General features: G+C 57.0%; 1 protein-coding gene across 7 annotated transcripts; it reads right to left on the bottom strand.

Moving 5' to 3' along the window:
* LOC114021602 (nesprin-2) lies at positions 1–23436 on the bottom strand. 7 transcript variants are annotated; one of them, XM_043534857.1, is made up of 14 exons: positions 23181–23418; positions 21006–21140; positions 14503–14757; positions 13791–13941; positions 12078–12260; positions 10618–10755; positions 7975–8169; positions 6360–6642; positions 5569–5675; positions 4180–4202; positions 4094–4149; positions 2496–2650; positions 1596–1657; positions 1–840 (listed from the first exon to the last, which is right to left on the bottom strand). In XM_043534857.1, the coding sequence occupies exons 3-14, from the start codon at positions 14628–14630 to the stop codon at positions 633–635; spliced, it is 1689 nt and encodes a 562-aa protein (XP_043390792.1). In that variant the 5' UTR covers positions 14631–14757; positions 21006–21140; positions 23181–23418; the 3' UTR covers positions 1–632. The 7 variants fall into 7 exon arrangements, 5 of the variants coding, with proteins under 5 accessions (XP_043390792.1, XP_043390793.1, XP_037740637.1 ...); XM_043534858.1 differs by having other exon boundaries at positions 4094–4202; positions 6414–6642; positions 23181–23420; XM_037884709.2 differs by having other exon boundaries at positions 4094–4202; positions 14503–14753; positions 23181–23415.
* Between the last annotated feature and the right edge of the window lie 1742 nt (positions 23437–25178).

Here is a 25178-nt window from a genome sequence, read left to right on the forward strand (position 1 = left end):
TAAATTCACTTCAACACATTTACTTAAACTTGGCATTTACAGAGACTCAGATCTGGGTGGGCCTGGGGGCATGTTGTGGTGGGTTGAGTCCTGATTTGCTGTCAGAGAACAGGAGAATTTTCCAACCAGCCCCATTCCCTGGGGAGCAGTGGACCTGCCAAGGACAATGAACACAAGGGGTCCTTGTAAGGTGACCAGATGTCCCAATTTTATAGGGACAATCATAATTTTTAGGTCTCTCTTTTATATAGGCTCCTACCACCCCCCCTCCCATCCCAATTTTTCACATTTGCTGTCTGGTCACCCTCGGTCCTTGATCGGTGCAGCGGTGGGACCAGCTGATTTCTTGAGGTTCCTTCCAGCCATAAGCTTCTGGGTTTGTGCGGGTCAGCTCTGGCGGTACCGATGAGCTTCTTCCAAAGGCCCCGGCAGGATCCTTCACGGGCAGGCTCCTTGCGTACCTGGGCACGTCCGGAGGTTGGGACCTTCCTCCGAAGCGGGTGGCCCAGCGGCTGCCCAAGGAAAATCCACCTGAGGGTAGCACTGAATGGTGGGAAGCGACCCCTCCCCGCTTGGAGCTGCCCCCGCCACTGGGGAAACCGTGGGCTCTCGGTGGCATTTTCCCACCACGCCTACGTAGGAGGTGGCCCGTTGACGTACTTCAGCATGAAATGGAAGGACCGGGTGTAACAGGGGGTTTCAGCAAGGGAGAGAAAGGAGGTGCTGGCCAGGAGGAGCAGGAGCAGCCCAGCCGCAGACAGCAGCAGCCTCTTCATTCTGGCCAGGATCCTGGGGCCCGGGCGAGGCTGATCTGGGAAAGCCGAGGGCTGCGACATAGGCCTGGAGGCACGAGAGATGCCAGGGTTGGAGATGGCACAGGTGTGTGGGGAAAGAGAACAGTCAGGGAAGAGGCCTGCTGCAGCTCAACCCCTCTCCCTGCGAGCTGCTCCCATGGGACTCGCCACTCCCAGCGTCCCTTTCTCTGCACCGCTCTGTCCCCTGGCTGGGGGACCAAAGCCCCCTCCCGAGGGGTGACCACCAAAGCCAGGGGAGCGGGGAGGGAGCCTGGTGGCTGTTTCAGACAGAAGTGAGCATGGAAACCTTCGCTCCAGGGCGTGGGAAAGGGGCAGGTCTGGCTGGGGCTGGAAAGGACGGGTGGTTAGTTAGATACAAGGAGAGGGGGCGCTAGAAAGGCTGGGCTGGCTTTATGGCTAGCCCACCGGGAGGTCCACACCCAGCACCACCCCTGCCCCTCACGTCTCGGCCTCATTCGCCCAGGCCGACCGGACAACCCAGCCACAACCGGGCTGCGCTCGGACTGCTCCAGGCAGCCCTTGGGCACCTCTGCTTTTGCTCTCCGTAACCCTTTGCAGTGGGCAAGGACCCATGGGGTGGTGACCTGGGACAGACGGCTGCGGGCACTGGTGCAAGATGCTAACCCACCCCACTCCCAGGAAAGCAGGCGTGGCAAGGCAGGGCTGGGAGGTGGGGAGAGGCCAGGCCTGGGGGTCAGTCGGGGGAGGACGGGGCAAAGGACATCTGTCTGTGTCATTCCTGCCCCTCTCCCACCGTGGCTCAAAGCTGCAGCCCCCTACCCCTTCTCAATGACGACTGCCACGTCCTCAGAGCCGGGACCGGCCTGACTCCTCTCGCAGGGCTGCAGAAGGAAGGATGGAGAGGGGGGGCCGTTAGCCAGGGCTGGATGGGGCCCAACACCCCCTTGAGCTATGGGCTCTGCATGGCCAGGGCATCCGAGGTACCAGCCCCAAGCCCACCACACATGGGGCCCTCTTCCTTAACTCGCGCGGGGAGAAGGAAACTTTACAGCGGGAGAGGTGCTGTCTAGTGGTTAGAGCAGGGGGCTGGGAGCCAGGACTCGGGGGCTCTATCCCCAGCTCCGGGAGGGAGAGGATCTAGTGGGCTAGAGCAGCGGGGGGTTGGGAGTCAGGACTCCTGGGTCCTACCCCAGCACCAGGGAGGGGAGTTATGTCTAGCCCCATGCTTGGCTCATGCGCTGGGCGGGCATCGCTCTTTCTAACGATCCGCAGCACAAGGGGGCCTCCCCTCCTCGGAGTGGCCAGGCACGTCCCTGCTTAGCTTGGGGAATCTGACACCATCCCAGCGCAAGGCACCCCAGCTGAGCTCACCCACGCTTGGCCTTGCTGCTTGGGGAGGGGAAACTGGTGGGCAGTCCCACTGCTCTGAGGCCTGCGGGTGGGGGTGGATAGAAAGGGGCAGGGGCAAAACCAGAGGGGAGGACCTCTGCCCCACCCCAAATCCCACTTGCATCAGCTCCCCCAGGGTGCCCCATCCCTGCAGAGGTCACGGGGCTGACCCCCAGACCACCTGATCAGCACCGCCATCCCCAGCAGGGGAGGGAAAGCTGCATGGAGCTTGGGGCCGGGAGAGATCTAAGCCCTGTAGGCACTGGGGATGTGGGGGTGTCGGTAGGCTGGGGCACCCCCCTGCCCCCTCCAGGGTGCAACCGTGCTCACCTGCATCACTTCCGGCTTGCCCTGCTCCACGCAGGTCTGGCCCAGCCAGCTTTCAATCCGCTCGGGGTCAAAGCCCACCATCTCTGTCTGGCGGCAGGCCTCGTCCCCCAGTGCCAGGCCCTGGGGATGCCAGCTGCCCTGCCGAGGGCCATTCCCTAAGAGGAGAGGATGGCACGGGCATGACTGCCAAGGGCAGGGCTACAAGACAGACACCAGCCCAGGGGGGGAAGGATGACCTGGTTATTCGGATACCAACCTGGGAGAGAGCAGGGCTGGGTTCAAATCCTTGCTTTGCTACAAGCTCCTTGGACAAATCACTTAGCCGCTCAGTGCCTCAGTTTCCCCTTCTTTGCAATGGGGATACCAGCCTTACAGGAGGGTTGTGAGGCACTTGGCTAAGTAATGGGGGGGGCATCAGCAGGTAGCTCAAAGGAGTTAATAATGGGGGGCTGCAGAGCCGGTGGCTTGGCCTATGCAGCCCTTTGTCTTCAGGGTGCTGGTTTGATACCATCCCACCTCGGTACATGCTGCCAGCTCATGGCTGTTGGGTGGTCTCCCTACTGTGAAACGAGTTTGTCAGGTCTCAGTCCAGTTCCTGGGGAGTCCAGTGTTCCCCCCCCCCCGCACCCAGCAGAGAGGCCCAGAACTCAAGGGGCCCTGGAGACCGAGCTCATCCCCGAAAGGGGAGTCTTTCCAGAGCAGCGGCTGAGAAATAGATCGCGGGGGCTGGTCACACGGGACCTTCCGCCAGTCCTGGGCCTGGGTGTTTTATGCTGCAGAAACCCGTCCCGCGCTGAAAGGCACTAAGACCTCACAACTCGCTCCACGGCACAGCCATAGCGCCGGGGCTACAGGCAACCAAAGGCCACATTCAAGCCCGTAAAGGGCCAAAGCCCTGCCCTGGTGCATAAAGTACCTTTCACCGTAGGTAGCTACGCGGGAAGGAGAGATCTGATCGTGGAAGACACTTTTATAGGAGCACAGACAGGCAGAGTGAGATTAAGCTGCTGGGACGGGAAGCTGGGTAAATTAAGAATTAACCATTGGAGCAGCCCCACAGGAGACACGGTGGATTCTGCATCGCTCTCCACGGAGATCAGATCCTCTAGCTCAACCACCAGATCTGGGCTGGCTGCAGCCTGGCTGATCCGAATGGCCCCTTCTGGCCTTAGACTCTATGAATCACCCGGCTCCCTCCGGTCGGTTTCCAGCCAGACTGGGGGAAGTCTATTCAGAGGGGTTGGGACTAGAGGTGGGAGAAGTGTTTCAGTTTTCGGTGACAAACGCAGATTCGGCACGTTTTGCAAACCGATGACGGTTTTGCCAACTCGTTTGTGTTGCAAAAACCAAAACCACAACAGGACCCCGGTGGCAAACACACAACTCTAGCCCATCTAGACAGCGGCCAGTGCCAGGTGCCCCAGAGGGAATGAACAGAACAGGGCAATTATCGAGGGATCCAGTCCCAGCATCTTTTCTTATGACCCCACAAGTCGCCCCTCATTAGCGAGTGCGAGCTACCGAGGGGCTCTCTTGGTAGCGGGTAGGCAGTGCTCAGCTGGACTGGACTGTGACGGGCCAGGAACCGAGTTACTTACCAGAATTGCCCCAGGCAATTTCCACCTTCCTTCTGGTCGCCAGGGAGAGACAAGGCCTGTCCTGGGTCGCCAGGGAGAGACAAGGCCTGTCCTGGGAGCCCAGCTGCGCCTGCGTCCCCCCCCCACAAAGGGAATGGCCTGTTAATGATATCCACAGCTCCTCCCCAGGAGACAGGGTTAGTCTCATTCTTGGGTTACAGGGAACGGAGGGACACAACCACAGATCACGCAGTGAATCAGGGTTAGAACTGGGAACAGGACCCAGGAGTCCCAGTACCTCCCCGCCCCCTGCACGTGTCTGTAAACGCCTTCCCCGCCCAGAGCTTGGAACAGAACCCAGGAGTCCTGAGCCCCACTGCCTCCTACTCTAACCACTAGACCCCACTTCCCTCCCAGAGCTTGGGATAGAACCCAGGTGTCCTGGCTCCCAGCCCCCTGCTCTAACCACTGGACCCCGCTCCCTCTTCCAAATACAAGAGGGAATCACCTTGTCCCTGATTCCCAGTGAAGCCCATAAGCAGCAGGGGATTGTGTTAGGCAAGGGAAGCTCACCTTGCTACTGATCAGGCTACGGCTGGTTTAGGGCTAGACCAAGGCTGCAGCGGCCTTGCGGTTAAGGTGCTAGGCTGGGACTCAGGAAACCGGCGTTCAAGTCCCAGCTGTGTGAGACCCTGCGCCGGCCACTTCATCTCGCCGGGCCTCAGTTTCCCCACCCCTCAAACAGAGAGAGTCTCACTCTGCCTGTGAGTTCTCGGAGGCACGGCTGGTCTGGTGCCCTGATCTTAGTTACAGTGTCTGGGCAGCACCTGGAGCCACGGGGCCCCGATCTCAGTTACTGGCACGACGGGGCCCGGAATTTCACTCCGGGAGCTGCTGCTGTAAAGCAGATAATGAAACGCGGAGAGGGGCTTACGTGACACGGACAGATCCTACGTGGGGAGGGAGGAAACACAAGCCTAAGGGCTGAGAATTGGTCCTGGGAATCAATCAGACCCCCGGGCCACCACAGAGGTACCAGCGACTGGGGGGACCAAAGGGGACTGTCCCCCACATACACTTTTTAAACATGGGGGTCCATGCCTCTCCCCACCCCCTTTTTGAACCTGAACTCAGCAGGGGAGCTGTGGGGGAAGCATTCCCCCCCCTTCTCCCTGGCGAGCCCCTGACTGGAGCTGGGTGGGGTGGCCCTGCAACCTGGGACTGGGCCCCCCAACTTCTGCTGTCCACCCCTCACCCCTGGGCCACTGCTGCGTAAAACCCCTTCCAGGACTTCGCTTCGATGCTCCCTGAAGGAGTCAGTTTCAACACACCCGAAACCACCACCACCCCCGGCCGTTTACAGAGGGGTCCCAGGAAGCCCCCGCTGGTACTTTTAGGTTTAAGGCCAGCAGGGGCCAGCAGACCCCTGGTACGTGTCACCCAGTGACCCCTGTATCAAGCTCAGCCCCCTGAGATGGACTATGACAGCTACCTACATTCAAGTCCTCGTGGCCGGCGCCTCTCCCGCATCCGGCCGGCCAGCTGGCGGGCGCGTCCGGCTGGCAGCTGCACCTCCAGCCCGACTCCTCCCACTGGCCCACACCTGGAGAGAGGGAACGGCGGAGGGTGGTATCGGCCCCTTTAAAAGATCCCCCATGTCCTCCATGCCCCCTAGGAACTGCTGCAGCAATGTTGGGCTGGCCCAGCTCGGCTGCCCCCCTTTAAGGGATTGCCCCTTTAAGGCAAAGGGGGTGGGCAGGTCTGTGCACCCCCAACCCACCTCCAGGGCCAGGAGCTGCTGCCCTGACAGCTAAGCCCCAGGAGGGAGGTGGCAGCTGGGTCATTGTTGGGGGTGGGGGGCCAGTCCCTTTCAGGGTGGCCCACCCCTGCCATATGTGGCTGGGGGTGGGGAAAGGAATCTTTATGGAGAGAGGTGTTGTCTAGTGGGTTAGAGCTGGGGAGTGTGGGGGCAGTCTGGACTCCTGGGTTCTATCCCCAGCTCTGGGAGGGGAGGGGAGTCTAGTGGTTAGAGCTGGGGGGGGGCTCGGAGTCAGGACTCCTGAGTTCTATCCCCAGCTCTTGGAGGGAAGGGGAGTCTAGTGGTTAGAGCTGGGGGGGGCTCAGAGTCAGGACTCTTGGGTTCCATCCCCATCTCTGGGAGGGGAGCGAGAAGCCACCTCCTACCCATCATCGGGGGCAGTTTGGGGGGCTCTGCCCCTTTAAGGACTCCTCTCCCCACCACTGCAATTCAGGGCAGCCAGAGCCTGCGACCTACTGCAGCCCGTACCCGTGATGGCGCTGCAGTAAGATGAACGCTCTTCGTCATGAGACGTGGACCCACCCACGTCCACCGAGGGGTCCCACTCCAGGTCCAGGCTGCCCCTCCAGGCAGCCCCGAACGGATGGCAGCGCCGGCAGCAGAGAGCCTTGTGCGGGGTGGACTGGTAGATCCAAGCAGCGGGATGGGGCCCCCTGGCTTCTCCCTCGACCTCAGGCTTCAGTGATGCATCTGTGAAGCGGTCAGACTCCACGTCGGTCTCTCGGTCCGACAGCCACTCGTCCTCAAAGACCTGGTGGGTGAGCAGGGAGGGTCAGCAGGAAAGAGACAGCGGCTCCCTAGGCCTTCAGTAGCCTTTAACTAACCCTCCTGCAATGGATCCTGCAGGGGGCAATTCCAATACACCTGAGCTAAAGGAGAATCCCCAGTCATTGTTGGCAGTAGAGGGGCTGTGACACACATTCAAGCCATTTTTATTCTACCTGCAGAGGGGAGTGAAGCACACACAAGCTTGTAAATTATAATATCTCGCCTGACAATCCCCAAACACTTTGGAAACTGATTCCCAGAGATCACCTCATCTAGCTCTGTGGCTACAGCTGCAGTTGTTTATCCAGAGAGCCCTCCCCCAGGGCTGAGACGCCGTCACCTCCGGGACGGGATGTGGCAGCTGTTTACACAGAGCTCCCTCACCCGGTGCTGAGATGCAGCCACCTCTGGGGTGGGGCGCGGCAGCCATTTAACAGCTGCAGAGCAATGTTTCACAACAGCTGAGGAGCGGAAGAGAAGAATACTTTAACCAGCTGAAAACGTGGGGGGGGAGGGGGGGACGGACTAAGAAGGTAAAAATGCAACGGTTCACAAGGAAATGTGGCCACGAGCCAGGCGTTTCGTAGCCCAACTCTTGCCAGAAAAACACCACAATGAGCACCCGGTGCCTGGACCTCTCCCCTCACCAGCACAACCGATGCAGCCCCTGCCACCAAACCTGGGCCTTGGGGTCTGGCGAGAGCCCCCCTCACTGAGCCCCCCTCTGCTTCCTGCAGCATGCCAGTTGGAATCAGCTGACTTAGACTGGCGCATACTCCCCTTTGTGCCCCCCCCCCCCCCCCCCCCGGTGCCACCCTGGGGCACTGGGGTCAGCACTGAATGCAAGGAGAAAGCGCCCCCCTACTGAGCTCCCAACCCCACCCCCTACAGCACAGCCCCCTCTAGTGCCACACTGGGGCATTGGGGTCAGCGCTGAATGCATGGGGACAGCGCCCCCTACTGATCCCCCACCCCACTCCCTGCGCACAGCGCCCCCTGGTGCCAGCACGGACTGCAAGAGGAGCACGCCTCATTCTGTGCCCCCACCCCTCTTTGCAGAAGAGCACCCCCTAGTGCCACCGGGGGGCATTACAGTCAGCACTGACAGAAGGGAGCACTGCCCCACAATGAATCCCCCACCCCGGGGGTCCTGTGGCCCCGAGGATTTTCCTGGTAAATCTCACATCCATAGTCTGGGCAGGGCTGACCCTGCCCAGCCAGAGAGATTTGCTGGGACTGCAGCACAAGGTCGCCCAGGTGCCCGGTGACGGTGGAGCCGCAGTGCCCCGTGGCGCGGGCCCTGCCCCACGCGTACCAGCCGCATGCTGACCAGCCGGCGGCGGAAGCGGGACACCCGCCAGAAGACCTCCTGGCAGTAGCAGCTCAATTCCTGCAGCTCCTCCTCCAGGATCTCGGCGTCCTGCGGCTCGCTCCTCTGGATCAGCCGCTCGCCGGACACCAGCAGCCAGTCGAGCCGCTCCGCGTTGGACTGCACGGCCTCCTGGAACTCCTGGGACAGAGGGGAGACGTTAGCCGAGACAATGGGGCTGGACCCTCCTTGCTCCATGCAAACTGCCCCGGGAATCTTAGCAGGCATGGCCTCCGATTTATATCTTATCCAGCAGCACAGCGCCCCCTATGGCCATGCTGGGGCACTGGAGAGCACCCCCGATTGAGCCCCACCCTGCTCCCTGCAGCACAGCGCCCCCTCGTGCCACTGTCTCAATGCTGCCCCAGAGAGGAGGGCAAGGCCAACTGAATGGCCGATCCCAACACCTACGGGGCGTGGTCGCCCCTCCAGTTCCTGACCTGCTGAGCTTGCCAGAACAGAGCGGCTCGGCGCCCAAGGTCACAGGGCTGCAGCTGCTCAGCCACTGGGTTTATTACGTGCCCAGGGACAGGTGCGATCGCGAACTGGAAGCAATAAGCTAATCTCGGTATCGATCTGGCGTCCCCACAGGCTTCCGGGCAGAGGCTGGCTGGTTTGAGCAAGCAGAGTTCTAGTAATACTGATCAACACCTGCACCCTCCTGCCCCCAGTGCACAAAGCGGGAGGCGAAGGGCGGGATTCGGGACACTAATCAGCCCTGGGATATTTTAATACTGCTGGGTGCCTTCAACCAAAGGACAAAGTCCACACAGACACGGATAGAGGGGTGGGTGGAATACGGGCTGCTGATTGAGATCACTCAGCTGGGACTCGGGAGATGTAGCCTGCTAGGTGACTTGGGGCAAGCCACCTCCCCCACACTGTGCCTCAGTTTCCCCATCTGTCAAAGGGAGAGAACAATACTGCCTCCTTTGGGAAGTGCTTTGAGATCTGCTGAGGAAAAAGCTAGGGATTCTTGGAAGAAAAGAAGAGCTAGTTTTCCACTGGCCTGAGGCCTGGAAAACTCATCTCACACAGGCCAGCAAACGGCCCATCCAGGGGAAACACTCATCAAGTTTCAATCCCTATTGACCACGGCCCGATGGGAACGGATGACCTCAAGGTGGAAGGGCCCACAGCTCAGCCCCAGGCCCCAGCTTGGTGTTTTATACAGGGAGCCTGCAGCTATCCATCCCTGCGCAGCGCTTTGATCCAGGTGATCGCAGCAAATATTTCAGTTTCCTCTCTGAAAACCCACCCGCCTTGTCCCTTACGGACTTGTAATGTTTATGTTCACAGGGGTGGGGCATCTGTCTGCTGCCCCCTGCTGGTGGGGACGAGCCCTGCTCTGTGCGGGCGCAGAAAGAGAGAGGAGGCGGCACAAAAATGACACTGGATAGAAGAATTCACTTCCCAGTAGACGTGAGACCAACCCAACCTACCCTGATCTACACGACGCCAAGCTCTGGGGAGGTCTGAGCTTGTGTTTGAAGGAGGCGACATGGAGTCAGGACTCCTGGGTTCTATTCCTAGCTAGCCTCCCTGTAAGACTTTGGCAGAGTCACTTCCCTTCTCTATGCCTCAGTTTCCCCATCTATAAAACTCGGAGGAAGAGATCAACTCATATCCCTCAGGGGCTGAATTTATGAAGGTGCTTGGAGATCCTTGGAAGGCAGATGCTAGAGCATCATGGGGAAAAGATATTCCCGCCCTGGAACTAGCCTGGTCTGATTCCCCGGCAAAAAAACCCACGCTATCCTCCTGAGCCTGTGTATTGTTTTAACCCTGAGCTTGCCGCCGTTTCTCTGGATGTATTGACATCTCAGCACCTGACAGGTTAAGTGAAACGTGTCACCCGAAACCAGCTCGGCTGTACGTCATTATCTAAAAATAAAATTTCCCCTTCGGTGAACTACTGTTTTCTATGTCAACAGATGATCAGGTGTGTGCCTGCGTACACAGGCGTCGCTGCTCGTGCTCTCCGCCTGCGGGCCACAGAACAATCGGCCACAGAACGATGGACTTTGCTCACTCACTGCTCTTCCCATTCAAAGATCACAAACATTAATTGATAGCTCATGAGTTCTGAGCCCTCCCTGCTTCCCATCAGAGGGGATGGGGGGAAGAATATGCAAGGATCACTTCACCCTGTGCAGAAATGCAGCCACCTCTGGGGTGGGATGTGGCAGCTGCTTATCCACCGCACTGGGACACTGGGGTGAGCACTGATTCAGAGAGGAGAGAACCTGCTACTGAGCCCTCACCTGGCTCCTTGCAACAAGCGCCCCCCAGAGCCACACTGGGGCATAGGGGTCAGCACCAACTCCAAAGGGAGTGCACCCCCTACTGAGCCCCGCAGCACAGCGCCCCCTAGTGCAGCACCAACTCCAGGAGAAGTGCAGCCGCTATTCAGTGCTCACCCTGCTCCCTGTGGACCAGTGCCCCTCGCACATTGTGCAAGGTCATGCTGAGATGAGGCTGCACAGATGTGTGCATTGCACGGATGCATCTGGGAGTTGCAAGAGGCCAATACGATGTATACATGCCCTGCGATCCCTAATCCTTCAGGAGAGGACGCTCTCATTTTACCTGCAGCTCCATCATTTTCTCGAGCGAGCTGCCCCCAGAGAAATGTTCCACATCGGTGAGCCGCAGATCCAGCTCCGTCAGCCACACCTGCACGGTCTCCCGCTCCCACTCAAACTCCTCCCGCTGGCCAACAAAATACTGAGGGGGGAGAAGCAAGCAAACAAACAAACAAAAATCAAACAGAGCCAGCAGGTTTAGCAGGAAGTTGGACATCAGAAAATTCACACTTCAGTGTCCTTCTGCTTAGCGCTAATGACGCTAGGGGTTATTAATGATTATAATAAAGGGCCAGGATTTTGAATTCTTGACAGACACGCTTGCAGAAGTGGCTGGTAATTTTTAGACGTCCCTCTTTGTTTTTGCCCTAAGCACAGGAATCTCGTGGGGGCAGAATGACTTTGTGTTCAGTGTTCGTACGCCGCCTGGCACAACAGGGTACTGGTCCATGCCTGTGGCTTCTAGGTGCTATCACGATACAAATGGTGAATAAATAATAACACTAATTAATCCGATGCTGGGGTGGTACCCCCGAGTTTCTGAAACTTTGCTCTTTTTCATAGAATCGTAGGACTGGAAGGGACCTTGAGAGGTCATCTAGTTCCGTCCCCTGTACTCATGGCAGGACTAACTATTATTTAGACCATCCCCAATGGGTGTTTGTCCAACCTGCTCTTAAAAATCTCCAATGATGGAGATTCCACAACCTCCCTAGGCAATTTATTCCAGTGCTTAACCACCCTGACAGTTAGGAAGTTTTCTCTAATGTCCAACCTAAACCTCCCTGGCTGCAATTTAAGCCCATTGCTTCTTGTCCTGTCCTCAGAGGTTAAGAACAATTTTTCTCCCTCTTCCTTGTAACAACCTTTTATGTACTTGAAAATTCTTATCATGTCCCCTTTCAGTCTTCTCTTTTCCAGACTAAACAAACTCAATTTTTTCAATCTTCCCTCATAGGTCATGTTTTCTAGACCTTTAATCATTTTTGTTGCTCTTCTCTGGACTTTCTCCGATTTGTCCACATCTTTCCTGAAATGTGGTGCCCAGAACTGGACACAATCCTCCAGATGAGGCCTCATCAGCCTGGAGTAGAGTGGAAGAATTACTTCTTTTGCATTTTGCTCAGCCGAGTGGCGTGAATCTGGGCCTGATCAATTTCACTTTCTGGGCCAGATCCCCCTCTTGTGTAAATCAGTGCTGCTCTAATTCACACCAACTGAGGATCTGAACCGTTTCACTGTCCGTGTCTCCCTGCTGAGTAAGGGATATCCAGTGTAACAAGGGGCAGGTTTATACGCCCATCCTGTTTCCCTCCCCACCCAAATATTATTAGTGGGGGAGACATCACGGGCACATTTCTTTGCCTGTTAACGACCCCAAATTCCTGGGCACAAAGACGGTGCCTTGAGCTGCCTCCCCACCATGCCAGTGCCCCTCCCTCCCAGGGACCCACCAGCTGGTACCTTCAGTCTCTTGAGAATGGCAGCAGCTCGTTTCTGGAGGTTGTCCCAGCGCTGGTTGCTCTCCTGGACCGCGGCCTTGAGCCGGCCCTGCAAACTGATGCTGTTGGCCTGAACCAGCTGCCGATACTGCCTGTTTAAGGACTCCAGATGGTGCAACTTCTCCTGGATCTGCCTTTCCAGCACCTGGAGGGAGAAAGGGACACCAGCACTGGTGAGGAAGAGCAGCCTTGTTGTTGTAGCCCTGGACTAGGACTAGCTTGGATGCTGGGCCCCTGCCATAGACGTCGCAGTGTCGCTCTGTGCCTCAGTTTCCCCATCTGTTAAATTTGAATAATTCTCCCCTCTCTTGGGGCAGGAAGGGGCTGTGAGGATCAATTCATGAGCAGCTGTGCTGTGTTCAGGGACGGCAGTCGTTACTCTCTGGTGAGTATGTGTTACGGGCCCCCCATGGTGCTGATCTGCAGAGCTCATCCCAGAGTTCCGTCCCCAGCTCTGGCAGGGGAGTAGGGGCTAGTGGTTAGAGCAAAGGGCTTGGCGGCAGGACTCCTGGGTTCTGTTCCCAGTTCTCCCACGATGTAACTCTGCTGTAAGTCACTTTATCTCTGTTGCCCTATCTGTCAAATGGAAATAACCAAGGCCCGGCTCAGGGGGGCAGAAACACGAGATGAAATGAAACGTTTGCAACAGGCTGCCGAGATCCTTGAAGCACTATGGAAACTGGAGACCTCGTTAGCCTCTTGCCAAGGGGAAGGACTGGGGGGGTTATAAATGTTCCCCTTGTTTGATCTTCTGTGTATTCAGCTCTTGCTGCCACCTTTGAAATAAAAGGACTTCAATAAACACAACTCAAAGACTCCTCTGCTCCTCTGCTTTCAAGAGACTTCCTGCCAACCCTGCCCTACCCTGGCCATGCCAACATCACTGCGCAGAAGAAATCATTCAGTTTCTTCCAGTATTATTTAATAGGTGTACTACACTACCATCTACTGTCACCATGCTGAGCCCTGTTAGGTTCATTACGGTAGTAGCTACCAGTCACCATCCAGGATCTAGGCCCCATTGTGCTGAGCCTTATTAGGTGTATTATGATAGCATCTACAGTCCCCATCGGGGTTTGAGGCCCCATCATGGTGAGCCTTATTAGGTGTATTACAGTAGTACCTATAACCCCGATTGGAGTTTGGGGCCCCATTAAGTGGAGCCTTATTAGGTGTAATACAGTAGCATCTACCGTCCCCATCACGCCTTGTTTTACTATGTATATTACGGTAGCACCGACATCCCCATCCAGAATTGGGGCCCCATCAGCTGGGCCTTATTATGTATATTATGGTAGCACTGACATCCCCATGCAGGATCGGGACCCCACTGAGCTGGGCCTTATTATGTATATTACGGTAGCACCTCTGCCTGCCTCCAGATATGGGGGGGCCCCATTGTGCTGGGCCTTATTATGTGTATTACGGTAGCACCTACATCCCCATCCATTGTGCTGGGTGCCGCACAGACACACAGCGAGAGACGGTCCCTGCCCCAAGTCTAAACAGTCAAAAGGTGGGAGGGGAAACTGAGGCACAGAGTGGGGCCAGGACTGGCCCAAAGCCACTCAGCAGGAGGGTGGCAGAGCTATGCATAGAACCCTGGTGTCCTGAGTCCCAGTCTAATGCTCCATCCACTGGGCCACGCTGCCCCTCTCCCCACCCCCATCCTCACCTCGAACTTTTTGAGCTCCTCCTTGGCCACAGCGAAGGGCACCTGGGAGGAAGCGGGGGAGGCGGCCCACAGCTCTGCCCCCCGCAGCCAGTCCTGGAAGCGGGACAGGGAGTCCAGGACCCGCTCGTGCAGCCGGCGGGCCTGCTCGGCCCTGCAGCGAGACAGAGAGGAGCCTCACAGCGCCCACGCTGGCATGCCGCCCCCCCCGGTCGCCACCCCCCGTGTTACGAATGCCAGCGACACCTGCTCCCCTGCCGTGCCAACAGAGTGACTGGAACGGACCAGAGACAGGGACGGGGAAAGCCAAGGGCCTGGCAGCTTGGCACAGCCACGGGGGACATCTCTAGAAAATATAGACTCGCCCCCACCAGCCCCCACCCCCTCCACTCCACCAGAGCCCAGTCCCCCCTCCTGTCTCCCCACTGCATCCCATCAGCCCTCCTTACTCCTCCCCCCACATCTCAGCTCCCTTCATCCTTTCTTTTTCCCGCTTCCCACAAAATGACCTCCTTCCCCCCCACCACCAAAAAAAAAACCCAAGTGACCCCAGCACCCAAATCCCCACAATCCTTTGCTTCCTCAAAGGCTTCTGGGAAGGTCATTGGGCATCTTGCAGGTGGTGGGACCCAGAAAGGCCGACACCCCCCCATGCCCTGATACTGGGAGGGGTCTCCCCCCTCCCCAAATACCAGAGCCTGGATCTCGGCCTCACCTGATCCGTTTCTCCACGGAGGCTGTGCGGAGGCTGCAGCCGGCCGCCGGCTCCCCCCGGCGCACGGAGAGCATCCGAGGCTTCAGAAGAGCCGAGCCGAAGCTCCGGGCCACGCTGTCCCCCTGCATCTCTGGCTCCCCCTCGCTTCACAATCCCCGCGGGCGTCTCGGGGATGCCTGGGCATCTGGACAAAGCCTGGGCATCGGCAGGGGGCGCAGGACTGCCCCTCCTGGGAGCGGGTCCGGCCAATCCTGTCTGGGCACAAACGGATCTCACCTGAATAACAGGGCCGCTGCTCGCAGCTAGCGCTGGGAGAGCCGCACAGCAGGGCCACCCAGAACCCAGGGTCGGGGGGGGCCCTGCTGGGGAGACAGGAACTCCTAAGGGCAACAGGTGCAGAGAAAATCCAGCCACCACCACCCCTGGGGGAGAACGCTCCGCTCTCGTAAATTCCAGCCACGCTGGGAGGCCCCTGGGGCAGAGGTATTCCCGAAGGGGGCAGGGAAGGGTGTCACTGCACGGAGGAGCTTCGAAATAGGTGGAAACTCGTCTGAAATCTGTCCCCCCTCCCCCCACCATGCTCCCCAGGCAGTAATGGAGATGACATTAGGAGCAGATCAGGGGGGTGGCTGGGGCTCACTGCGCTGTGACTATTCTCTGTCCCCCAGGGCCCATAGGGGGCAGATTGGGCCTGTAGCCAGAGGACACTGCACGGTGGATATTCTCTGTCTCCCCCCCCAGCCCATAGGGGGCGGATCAGGAGTGTGACCAGAGCGCAGTGCGCTGAGGCTATTCTCTGCCCCCCCAGTCACTTAGAGCAGCTGCGAGGCTGCTCTAACTGACACAAAAGGGCCGTATCAGGGACGTGGTGAAGGTGGCTGGAGAAGAGGCGAAGACTTTTTAAAGACGTCCTGCAAATAAGGTTACCATATTTTCAGTTTCCAGAAAGAAAGACACTGACAGGGGGGTACAGTTGGGGTCCTGGAGGGGGTACCTGTGGCAGGGGTACTCACTGGAGGTGGGGGGTGGGGGGTGCAAGCCTGGGACACAGCAACAGCTGTCGGTCAGCACCTCCCTGTGGGACCCCCATTCCCCAGGGCTGGGAGCTGGGACCCCGGTGGGCAGGATCCAGCAGCTATGGCTGCAGGGGAATGGACCAATCAGCTGCAGATGCAGGGGAGGGGACTAATCGGGGCTCTTTCTGAAACGCGAGGGCTGCGCTACAAAAATCCCGGACGTTGCCTGTTATCTGAAAAAATCCGCCCAGTCGGAGGATGGAGCCTCAGAAAAAGAGGCGACGTCCGGGCAAACCCAGACGCATGGGGGTAGCCCAACCGGCAAAGGAAAACAAAATAGGGCGTAGGCCCCTTTAATTTGGCTTCCGTTCATTCCCCGTGCTGTTGGAGATCCTGCTTCGTAAAATCCAAGGCCAGCAGGGCCCAGTGTAACCAAGTAGCGTGACCCGCCACGTAGCACGCGCCAGAGAACATAAGAATGGCCAGACTGGGTCAGACTAAAGGGCCATCTAGCCCGGTGTCCTGTCTTCCGACAGTGGCCAATGCCAGGTGCCCCAGAGGGAATGAACAGAACAGGTCATCATCAAGTGAGCCATCCCCTGTCTCCTATTCCCAGCTTCTGGCAAACAGAGGCGAAGGACACCCTCCCTGCCCATCCCGGCTAATAACCATTGATGGACCAAAGAGATCTGGGCTAGGGATTGTTTTGGGGCAGGACTTTGATGTTGTGAAGGCCAGATCTCTTTGGAAAATACCCAGCCCTGGTTTAAAAATAGTCAACTCAATTTGAAAAAAGGATCAGGACTTTTCAGCTTGGAAAAGAGACGACTAAGGGGGGATCTGAGGGAGGTTTAAAAAATCATGACTGGTGCAGAGAAAGTGAATCAGGACGTATTATTTACCCCTCCACATCACACAAGAACCAGGGGTCACCCAATGGAAGTAATATGCAGCAGGTTTAAAACAAACATGAGGAAGTACTTCTTTACACAATGCACAGTTAACCTGTGGAACTCATTGCCAGGGGATGTTGTGACAGCCAAGACTGTAACAGGATTCAAACAGAATTAGGTAAGTTCCTGGAAGGATAGGTCCAACAATGGCTATTAGCTAATGTGGTCAGGGACCCAACCCCATGCCCTGCCTGTTAGAAGCTGGGAGTGAATGACAAGGGCTGGATCACTTGATGACAACCTGTTCTGTTCACTCCCTCTGAAGCATCTGTCGGAAGACACGATAATGAGCTAGATGGCCCATTCGTCTGACCCACTATGGCCGTTCCTATGTTCGGTGACGGAGAATCCAGCATGACCCTTGGTAAATAGTTCCAATGGTCTCACCGTAAAAATCTACACCTTATTTCCAGTCTGAATGTGTCTAATTTCAACGGCTGTGGGATCGTGTCATGGAACGGCTCCTGTTGCTATTATGGCTGCTCTGCAGAAAGGGGTCCCTGTCAAACACCAGCTGAGCCTTGCATCCCACGACAGTCTGAGATTTCATTAAAGCCCCAGCACCCTGGCCCCCACGCTCCTTCAGGAGCAACCGAAGGAGTCATCCAAGCCCCCTCAGGTAGCGAAGGCAGCTGCTGACTCTCAGGGGTGCCCCCAGACTCGCAGGTCAGAGCGTGGATGGATGGTTGCCAACACAAGGGCGAGGAGACGGGTCGTAGGGCATGGCTGGTGGAGGCAGAGCACCAGGGGAACAATTTCAGGCCGGAAGGGATCATTAAATCATCTAGCCTGGCCTCCCGCAGAGCGCCCAGCAGGACATTCCATTCCACCCAAATACCCCGACACGGAGCTCGACTGAGATCAAACTGTGAATCGTAGGCAGAGACCCAGGGGCCAGCAGGGCCCGAGGCCCATGCCCTGGCAGAGAATTGATTAGGTGAGAGATGCCCGGATGATCCCAGCAGACGACCCGTGGCCCATGCTGCAGAGGAAGGCAAAAAAAACACACCCCAAAGTCCCTGCCAATTTGACCTGGGGGAAATCCCTTCCTAGCCCTGAATCTGGGCATCAGTTGGACCCTGAGCATGTGAGCAAGACCCACCAGTCAGGCATCTAAGACCACCCCAGAGCGCTGGTCCAACCCATCCAGTGTCTCGTCTCCTGCTGTGGCCAATCCCCGATGCCTCAGAGGAAGGTGAAATTTGCCCTCCCCGCCCCCAGATTACAACTGTGCATAGGGGCGGGGGGCAGGGACACCTTCCTGACCCTGCAAGCAACTGACTGGCACCTTGAAGCAAGTATTATGAGTGTGACCCTTAGAAGAAGCAGAGGGACAGGGCTTTTTGGGCACAGAGCCCACTGGAGGGGCAGACATGGGGATTTCTGAGTGAGGAAGCTGCCTGCTGCTATTTCTCCCTACTGTGTTCAGGGAAAACGGGACTTTCTGCACATTCTGTGTAAACAAACACCTGGTGATCACGGATATTTTTTTCCTCCTAATGGAAATAACCCTGCAAGGCCCCAAAATATTGGCTAAGGGGCTCAGGCCAAAGGGGCAACATTAGTATTACTAGGTGTATTACGGTAGTGCCTAGGCACCCCAGTCATGGACCAGGAGCCCATTGTGTACATTTGCATTCCTATTGGGTGTATTATGGTAGCGTCTAGGCATACTAGTCCCATTGTGCCAGGCACTGTACATTTTGATGGCAATTGGGTGTATTGCGGTAGGGCAGAGGGCATCCCAGCAACAGCCCATGACCCCACTGTGCTAGGCACTGTACAAACAGTCCCCTCCTTAGAGAGTTGCCGATCCAAATACAAGACCAGGTGGAGACAGACAGACCGGGGCAGCGGGGACGGATGGACACAAGGACACAGTGCTGGGCAGTGGGACAGGCAGTGGTCTTACCAGCCCCCAACCGGTGCCAGCCCTAAACTCCAGCCTGCGGCACCTGCCTCTCCGCTGGCTCGAAGATCCTGGTCCGACAGCTCTGCCTGCCTTCCCCGAATAAAACAGACCACCCAGGGATCTGCCGCTGCCGGGGGGAACCGCCTTTCCTCTGCCTCCTTCTCTGCCAGCCAGCAGAACCGAAAGCCAAACCCGGCAGGCCATCGGCTCCAGCCCTGGCTGAGCCAACCGCCCTCCTCCCAATCCTCAGGTTTCCTGGTTTGTTCCTTAGCTGCTTTTGTGCCAACCAACATGTGATTTGTTTGTTGTGCTCAGGAGGCCATAACTCGCCCCACCCGATTGTTGCTCGGCGGTTTCCAGGCCACCTGCTTCGTTAGCGAGCCGCAGCCCAACCTCGGGGGGGGGGGGGGGGTCAGGCGAGCGCTAAGAGGCGCAGGAAAAGATTTCCCCCGGCCCAGCATTGCACGGCCGGCTGAGCAAACAGTGGCGGGGCATCGATAGATTGCGGGGATGGACGACACCCCGGCATCTTAATCGGGGGGGGGGGGGGGGTCCCGTCGTCTTGGGAGCTTCAGCCACATGTCGAGGGCACAAAAACTCAGGGGCAAAGCCAGGATTAGAACCCAGCACTCCCGCCTCGCAGCCCCTTAACGCTAAACACTTTAGAATGGCCCCTCCACAGTGCTTAATTTTTAACAGAACTGTGCCCTGGCCCCTCTAAGCTTGGCAGTTCATAGCCCTAGCATCCGGTCCCTGACTAACCCAGTAGACCCCACTCCCCTGCCAGAGTTAGGGATCGAACCCAGGAGTCCTGACCGACTCCCAGGCCTCCCTGCTCTAACCACTGGACACCACTGTCCTTTGATAACTGGGAAGAGAACCTGGGAAAGGAGTCCTGATGCCCAGCACATACTGGCCCACCCACTACCCTCCTGTGCTGCCCCCTAATAAAGCATGACATGGGATTGCTTTCAGTACCACCCTGCATGTCCTGTCTGGATGGGCCTTTCCCACTCCATGGTACCACCACCCTCTGGAAAATGAACCTGCTGGAGGAGACCTTAAGTCCTGAGCAAACAGACCAAGAATTCTGCAAACACATTCAGGATCCACAGTCGTCCCCCCCGCATCCTGCCCAGGAACAATTCTGGACCCCACCCAAATGGGGGGCTGTGAGCCTGCAAAGGAGCTAATGATGGCCTAAGTGGGCCCCAGTTCTCAGTCATGGTGAGGCTCTCCTGTGCTACACAGGGGTGGAAACAACCCCCCGAGAATCTGCCCCCTGCAGCTGGCATGGAGTTAGCGTAAAGGTTTTATGCCAAGCCTCTGGTGTAGGGGCTGGATCTGTGGGTGTAGCCAGGGCGCACTGGGTTGTTTTCTGTGGCTGTTTTCTGCCCCACAGGGCCTATAGGGTGCGGATCAGGGGCGTGGCTGGCCCATAGGGGGAAGATCAGGGGCATGGCTGGGGAGCCCTGCGCTTTGGCTAGTCTCTGCCCCACAGGGGCAGATCGGAGCTAAGGCTGGGCAGGATGCAAAGAGGACACTTACAGTCACCTCTCCCCAGCCATGCCCTGAACGCACGGTCGGGGCAGCTGAGAGTCAGAGTAATCCTGAGCCCTTCCCAGTCCCCTGTGTACGCAGCCAGCACTGCAGGCAGCTTCCCCAGCACATAAAGCTGCCAGGACCCCCAGACCTTTACACTCCTGAAGCGCCCTACGCCCCCCAATCTCACACTGTTACTACCGAGTCCAAAGCGTCTTCACTGCTGGCTACTGAAAACCAGGTGTGGCGATTCCCCAGCTCCAAGTACAGGGTCTCCATTGGCCGAGCACCTTCCCTGGACTGGGGTTTAGGGGGCACCAGGTGGAGATATGCAAACAAACAGGGATGCGGACAAAAGATCCAGCGTGATCCTGTGGGTTGGGCCCTAGATTGGAACTCCACAGACCTCAGTTCTAGTCCTGGCTCCGCCAAGGACCGTAGGCTACTTGTTTCCTTTCACTGTGCCTCAGTTTCTCCTCCCGCCCTTTGTCTAGTTAGACTGAAAGCTCTCCGGGGCTGGACTGTCTTGGCACGACAGAGCCTCTAGCCACCACGGTGATATAAAATAAAGTGTAACCAATTGGGATTTTCTGATCCACCCTGGCCCCCACATCCATGGAAATTCCTGCTCTTTGCAGGCTCCACCAGGAAATCCCGGATCCTTCTGACCCTGGACTTTGACCCCAATTCTGTGGCTGTCCCTATTTTAGAGAGAATGTGGGAAGGGGATGGGGTGGGGGGGGGGGGAGACAGTCTGAGAGCTCCTGAGAATTGGGCAGACAGGCTGGAGGCCATCAGAATTGTTATCGACCGTTCTCACTGGGCAGCGATTACACAGCTGCGAATGATGAGGGCAGGCACTTTGCTTTTCCATGCCTCAGTTTCCCCATCTGTAAACATGGGGGTATTGATACGGCCCTGCCTTGTAAAACACTCTGAGGTCTACCACTGATAAGAGCTAGGGATTGTAATTACCTTCCCTCCCCCTCCTTCTGTGTCCCAGAAACTAAATTTGCAGTTTATCTGTTGAAGAATAAGAAATAAGGGCGGGATATTTCTTGCTCCCCAGCCCCCTCTTACCAGAAGCCTTTGTCGGTCACGGTTAGATTCCAAGGTGGGAAGACAGGAGGACGGTTGGTGAGCTGCCACAAATTGCTTTCAGTGGGGCAAGATGAAGAGAGTTTCAGGAAGACGCTTCCATCCTGATGCCGAGCCCTGGAAGGCAGCGACCAGAGAAACACCAGATTATTTTTGTTCTAGCGGCCAAATGCCAGTTCTCTGAATCTGAAAGGCAACTTGGTCCCCCGCACTCTGGGTGGCGGCTGAATTCACAGGGAGACATCATGATCTTTCTAATGTTAGTTTTTATATTACAGTGGAGCTTAGAGCAACCGAGATCGGGGCCCCGTCGGGGCCGGGCGCTGCCCGGACACGCAGTGACCGAGGTCGGGGCCCCAAAGAGGATGAGCTTTGATACAGGTCTACACTTCAAATGCTGCATCTGCACTTACGTAGCATCTCAATGAAGACAGGAGGGCTTCTCCCCTCAGCATAGATAACCTACCTCCCCGGGCTATATCAACTGGAGACTTCTCCAGGCGACCGAGCGCTGTCTGACCTGGGACTTAATTTGGTTTAAGTGCATCGCGCAGGGGTGTGGATTTTTCACACCCCTGAGCGACACTTATGCAGACCTAATTTCCGAGCGTCGCCCTGCCCCCCGTGGACCGTGCAGTTAACGGGGCTCAGCAGAAGGGCCCGGGGTCTGTTCCTAGGGCCCTGTTTGCAGGTTCAGGGCTTGCGTTTGCACTGTACCTAGTGCATTTCCATTGCTACCAGAAGCAAGTGTTGAATAATCATCACAGGGCGAGTGACGTTACATCAGTCAACTTATCCAGGGGAGGGCACTCAGCCCCTGGCTGCTAGGTTGGGGTCCCAGAGACAAAGTTTAAACCCAACATTTGCTTTGAAGCTAAAAAGCAGAGTGAAACCCTTTCTAGCAGGCAGGGCCTGCTCCTGCCAGGCGCTGGACACCTGGGACTGCCAGCAAAGCCACCAGGAAACGAAACTAGCCGGGTGGTTATTGGGCCCTCGAGACCTGCCTTCCAGTCCCAGCTCTGCCAAAGGTGAGTCACTTTCCTCATTTGGGAAGTGGGGCTAACGCTACATTGGTTAGGCAGTGAGCTCTTCGGGCAAGGAGCCGTATCCGTCACATACAGCTCCTTGCAAACCGGAGCCTATAGATGCTAGGAGAATACAAAGAAGGAGGACTGTTGGGCATGATCCGGGATTGATCCTGCCAGATCTATTTGGCAACACGCCCCTTTAAGCCTGTGCTCCAGGAGTTCGTGCCGTGATGCTACCCCCTGACCCCGGGCAGGGATATACTGTAAACCCCAGGGAAGCCACAAACTTTGTACTTTGTCATTGACCAGGCCACATCTCCAACCTGGCAGCCAGGGTTAAAATGACAGAATAAATATTGACCGTGGAGTGCACACCGGCCCCTCAGATCCAGCTCCTGGTGAAGCTTCCCCAGCCAGGAATCTCCCATCCCAGCACCCCCTAAATCCAGGGGAGTTGGGGCAGCTTTGCCAGGGAAGAATGGAGCCTCGTGTTTCCTTGCTGCTGTTTATGATGGTACCACTTTGCCACCCCAGCTGAGAAAGGGACCCCGATACGCCAGACAGTGCACGGATCCGCGACTGAGCCTGGTGCCCCATTGTGCCAGGTACAGCACAGATCTTGCCCCCTGCCCCACATCAGGGGCCCGCATTGTGCCAGGCACAGCACAACCCCTCCCCGACCAAGATCGGGGGACCCCCACTATGATAGGTGCAGCACAGACCCCTCCCCCAGCTGATATCAGAGGGCCCCATTGTGCCAGGTGCAGCAGACCCTAATCATGACCAGGGCCCCACCGCGCCTATCACAGCACAACCCTGCCCCCCACCCCAACCAAGACTGGGTGGGGTCCCCATTGTGTTAGGTGCTGCATGGACCCCATGTGCTGGGCGCTACATAGACACAGACTCCCCGCTCCAATAACCTGACTGTTGAGTCCCGATTATTCCCCCCTTCCCTCCCCACCCCGCCCCAGCTTTGACAGATGGAGATTTGCGGCCCAGTGACCAGGTGAGATCAACACCAATTGCCTCCCCTTTGCAGCAGCCTCAGAGAGACCAGCAATTGAAGGGGCCAGTAATGCCGGGCGCTCCAGCCAGCTGCCTTGCCCAGCGGCTGCCCTCACCGTACCTGATACGCGGACGGCTTAAGTCTAATCCTCCGTGGCCCACTGGATCCGCAGTTCAACCCCAGAACCGAGGTCCATTTGCATTTCCAATGCTGATCAATCATTAACAGGTCCCGCTCCCTTCTCCACCCTGCCCTCACGGCAGCCGGGTGAGTCAGACACCCGCCCGGCTGCACATCTCCCCACCTGTCTGGAGGAGATGGGCGGCGAGCTATAGCCCAGGTTCTCTCCTGGCTTTAGGAGCAGGTGGGCAGGGCTGGGAGAATGGCACAAAAGCGGCACCGTGCGGTCGGAGGGAGGGGTGGAGAGGTGCCAAGTAACCTGACCCGCTCCTGCCACCCGGCTTGCTCAAACAAACCCGGTGCACGCAAAGCAGCTCAGTTGGTTTCAGAGAGGATCGGGCCCTTGAGTCTTAACCGGTTCAGCCCAGGGCGGGGATTTACCCTGGAACGTTACACCCCCTACCCCAGTTCATTGTTTGCAGACTCATCTGGGGGTAGAGAGGAACCGAATTCCATGGCTGGACTGCCAATCCCAGACAGATACGGCCTGCTCTGTTAACGAGGGGTGAGGGAGAGCTGCCGGGAAATGCAATCCCTCTGGGGTCAGGGCGCGGCGCAGGGGCCAGTGAAGCCCCCAGTGTGCTGGCGCTAGACCCAGGTTAGAGATGGGGGAAAATGAGGTGCAGAAAGGGGAAGTGACTTGTCTAAAAAACAAAAAATGCTGAGACAGTGACAGGAATAAAACCCAGGAGTCTGGTCTGCCATGCTGGCCCCCTCCCAGAGCTGGGGATAGAACCCAGGGGTCCTGCCTCCCTGCTCTAATCACTAGACCCCACTCCCCTCCCCGAGCCAAGAATAGAACCCAGGAGTCCTGGCTCTCCCAACCCCCTGGCTCTAACCCCCCACTTTCCCCGCACAGAGCTGGAAATATCTGAGTCACAGCCCTGCTTTTTAGCCTCAAGACCATCTCAACCCTACAAGCTAGAGGGAGTTGAGAAGGCTCTAGGGGTTGAATTTCCTTCACAAACAGGCTGGCTGATGGCAGATATCGGAAGAAAAGCAAATAGCTCTATAAAGCACTGGGATTTCCCCAAAGGGTTTAATCGGACCGTCCCCATCAGCAGGGATGAGAAGGAACCCTGCTTGCATTACAGCCAAACAATGGAGACACAAATCCTGCCACATTAAACTATTGAAACTTTTACCATTAAAGAGGTAGGATCTTTTTAACCCCACCCCTCTTAACTGTGCTCACTACGCTGATCTGTCCGAAAATTAAGAAGCAGGCTCTAGAACCCGCAAAGGAAATTTCCTGGAAAGTTGGAGGGAAATTTAATGAGACGTTTGTGGGAAGACAGATTATTTAAAAAAATTTTAAAAAGTGATTTTGCAATATGCAAGCAGAGCAGGCCCTTCTAGTAGCAACAGGAAGGATAGCAGTCTACTACAGCTAACAGCTGAAGGAGTTACCCTTTTAGCTCCAGAGGTAGCACGCTGTGCTGTGGATTTTGATTGTCCCGAGTTCAAGTCCAGTTGTGAACTCACTAAGTGACAAGTTTCATAGCCCGGGCATTTACTTTTGCAGTTCTGCCGGCTACAGATGGGGAGGATCTGGCTGCTGCATTAGGAAAACAATCTCCATCATTTCAGGGACTGGGTGGGAGTGGGGGAAAGAGCCTGCCTGCAAAAAGACATCGCTCCCTGGACTAATGAAACGTGCAAGCAAGGGAAGAACGAGGCTGATGGGACGGAGCTTCACCCACGCCCTATACAGCACAGACAACCATGGAGATCATGCAGAATTCAGCAGAGTCTCAGCAGCCCTGTGAGAACTTCAGGCCGGATTCACGGCTCTCCCATTCCTGCACTTTGAGGCAGGGATGTGGGAGGAAGGGAAGAGGTGGCTTGAAGCCCCCTTTGCTCTCCCCGCATTCTGGGCCTTGCCCAGCTCCCAGCAACAGTCAGAGCAACCCCGAGGCTGCTCTAACTCACATACTC

This window comes from Chelonia mydas, chromosome 23, assembly GCF_015237465.2.
Source record: "Chelonia mydas isolate rCheMyd1 chromosome 23, rCheMyd1.pri.v2, whole genome shotgun sequence".
Taxonomy (NCBI): domain Eukaryota; kingdom Metazoa; phylum Chordata; order Testudines; family Cheloniidae; genus Chelonia; species Chelonia mydas.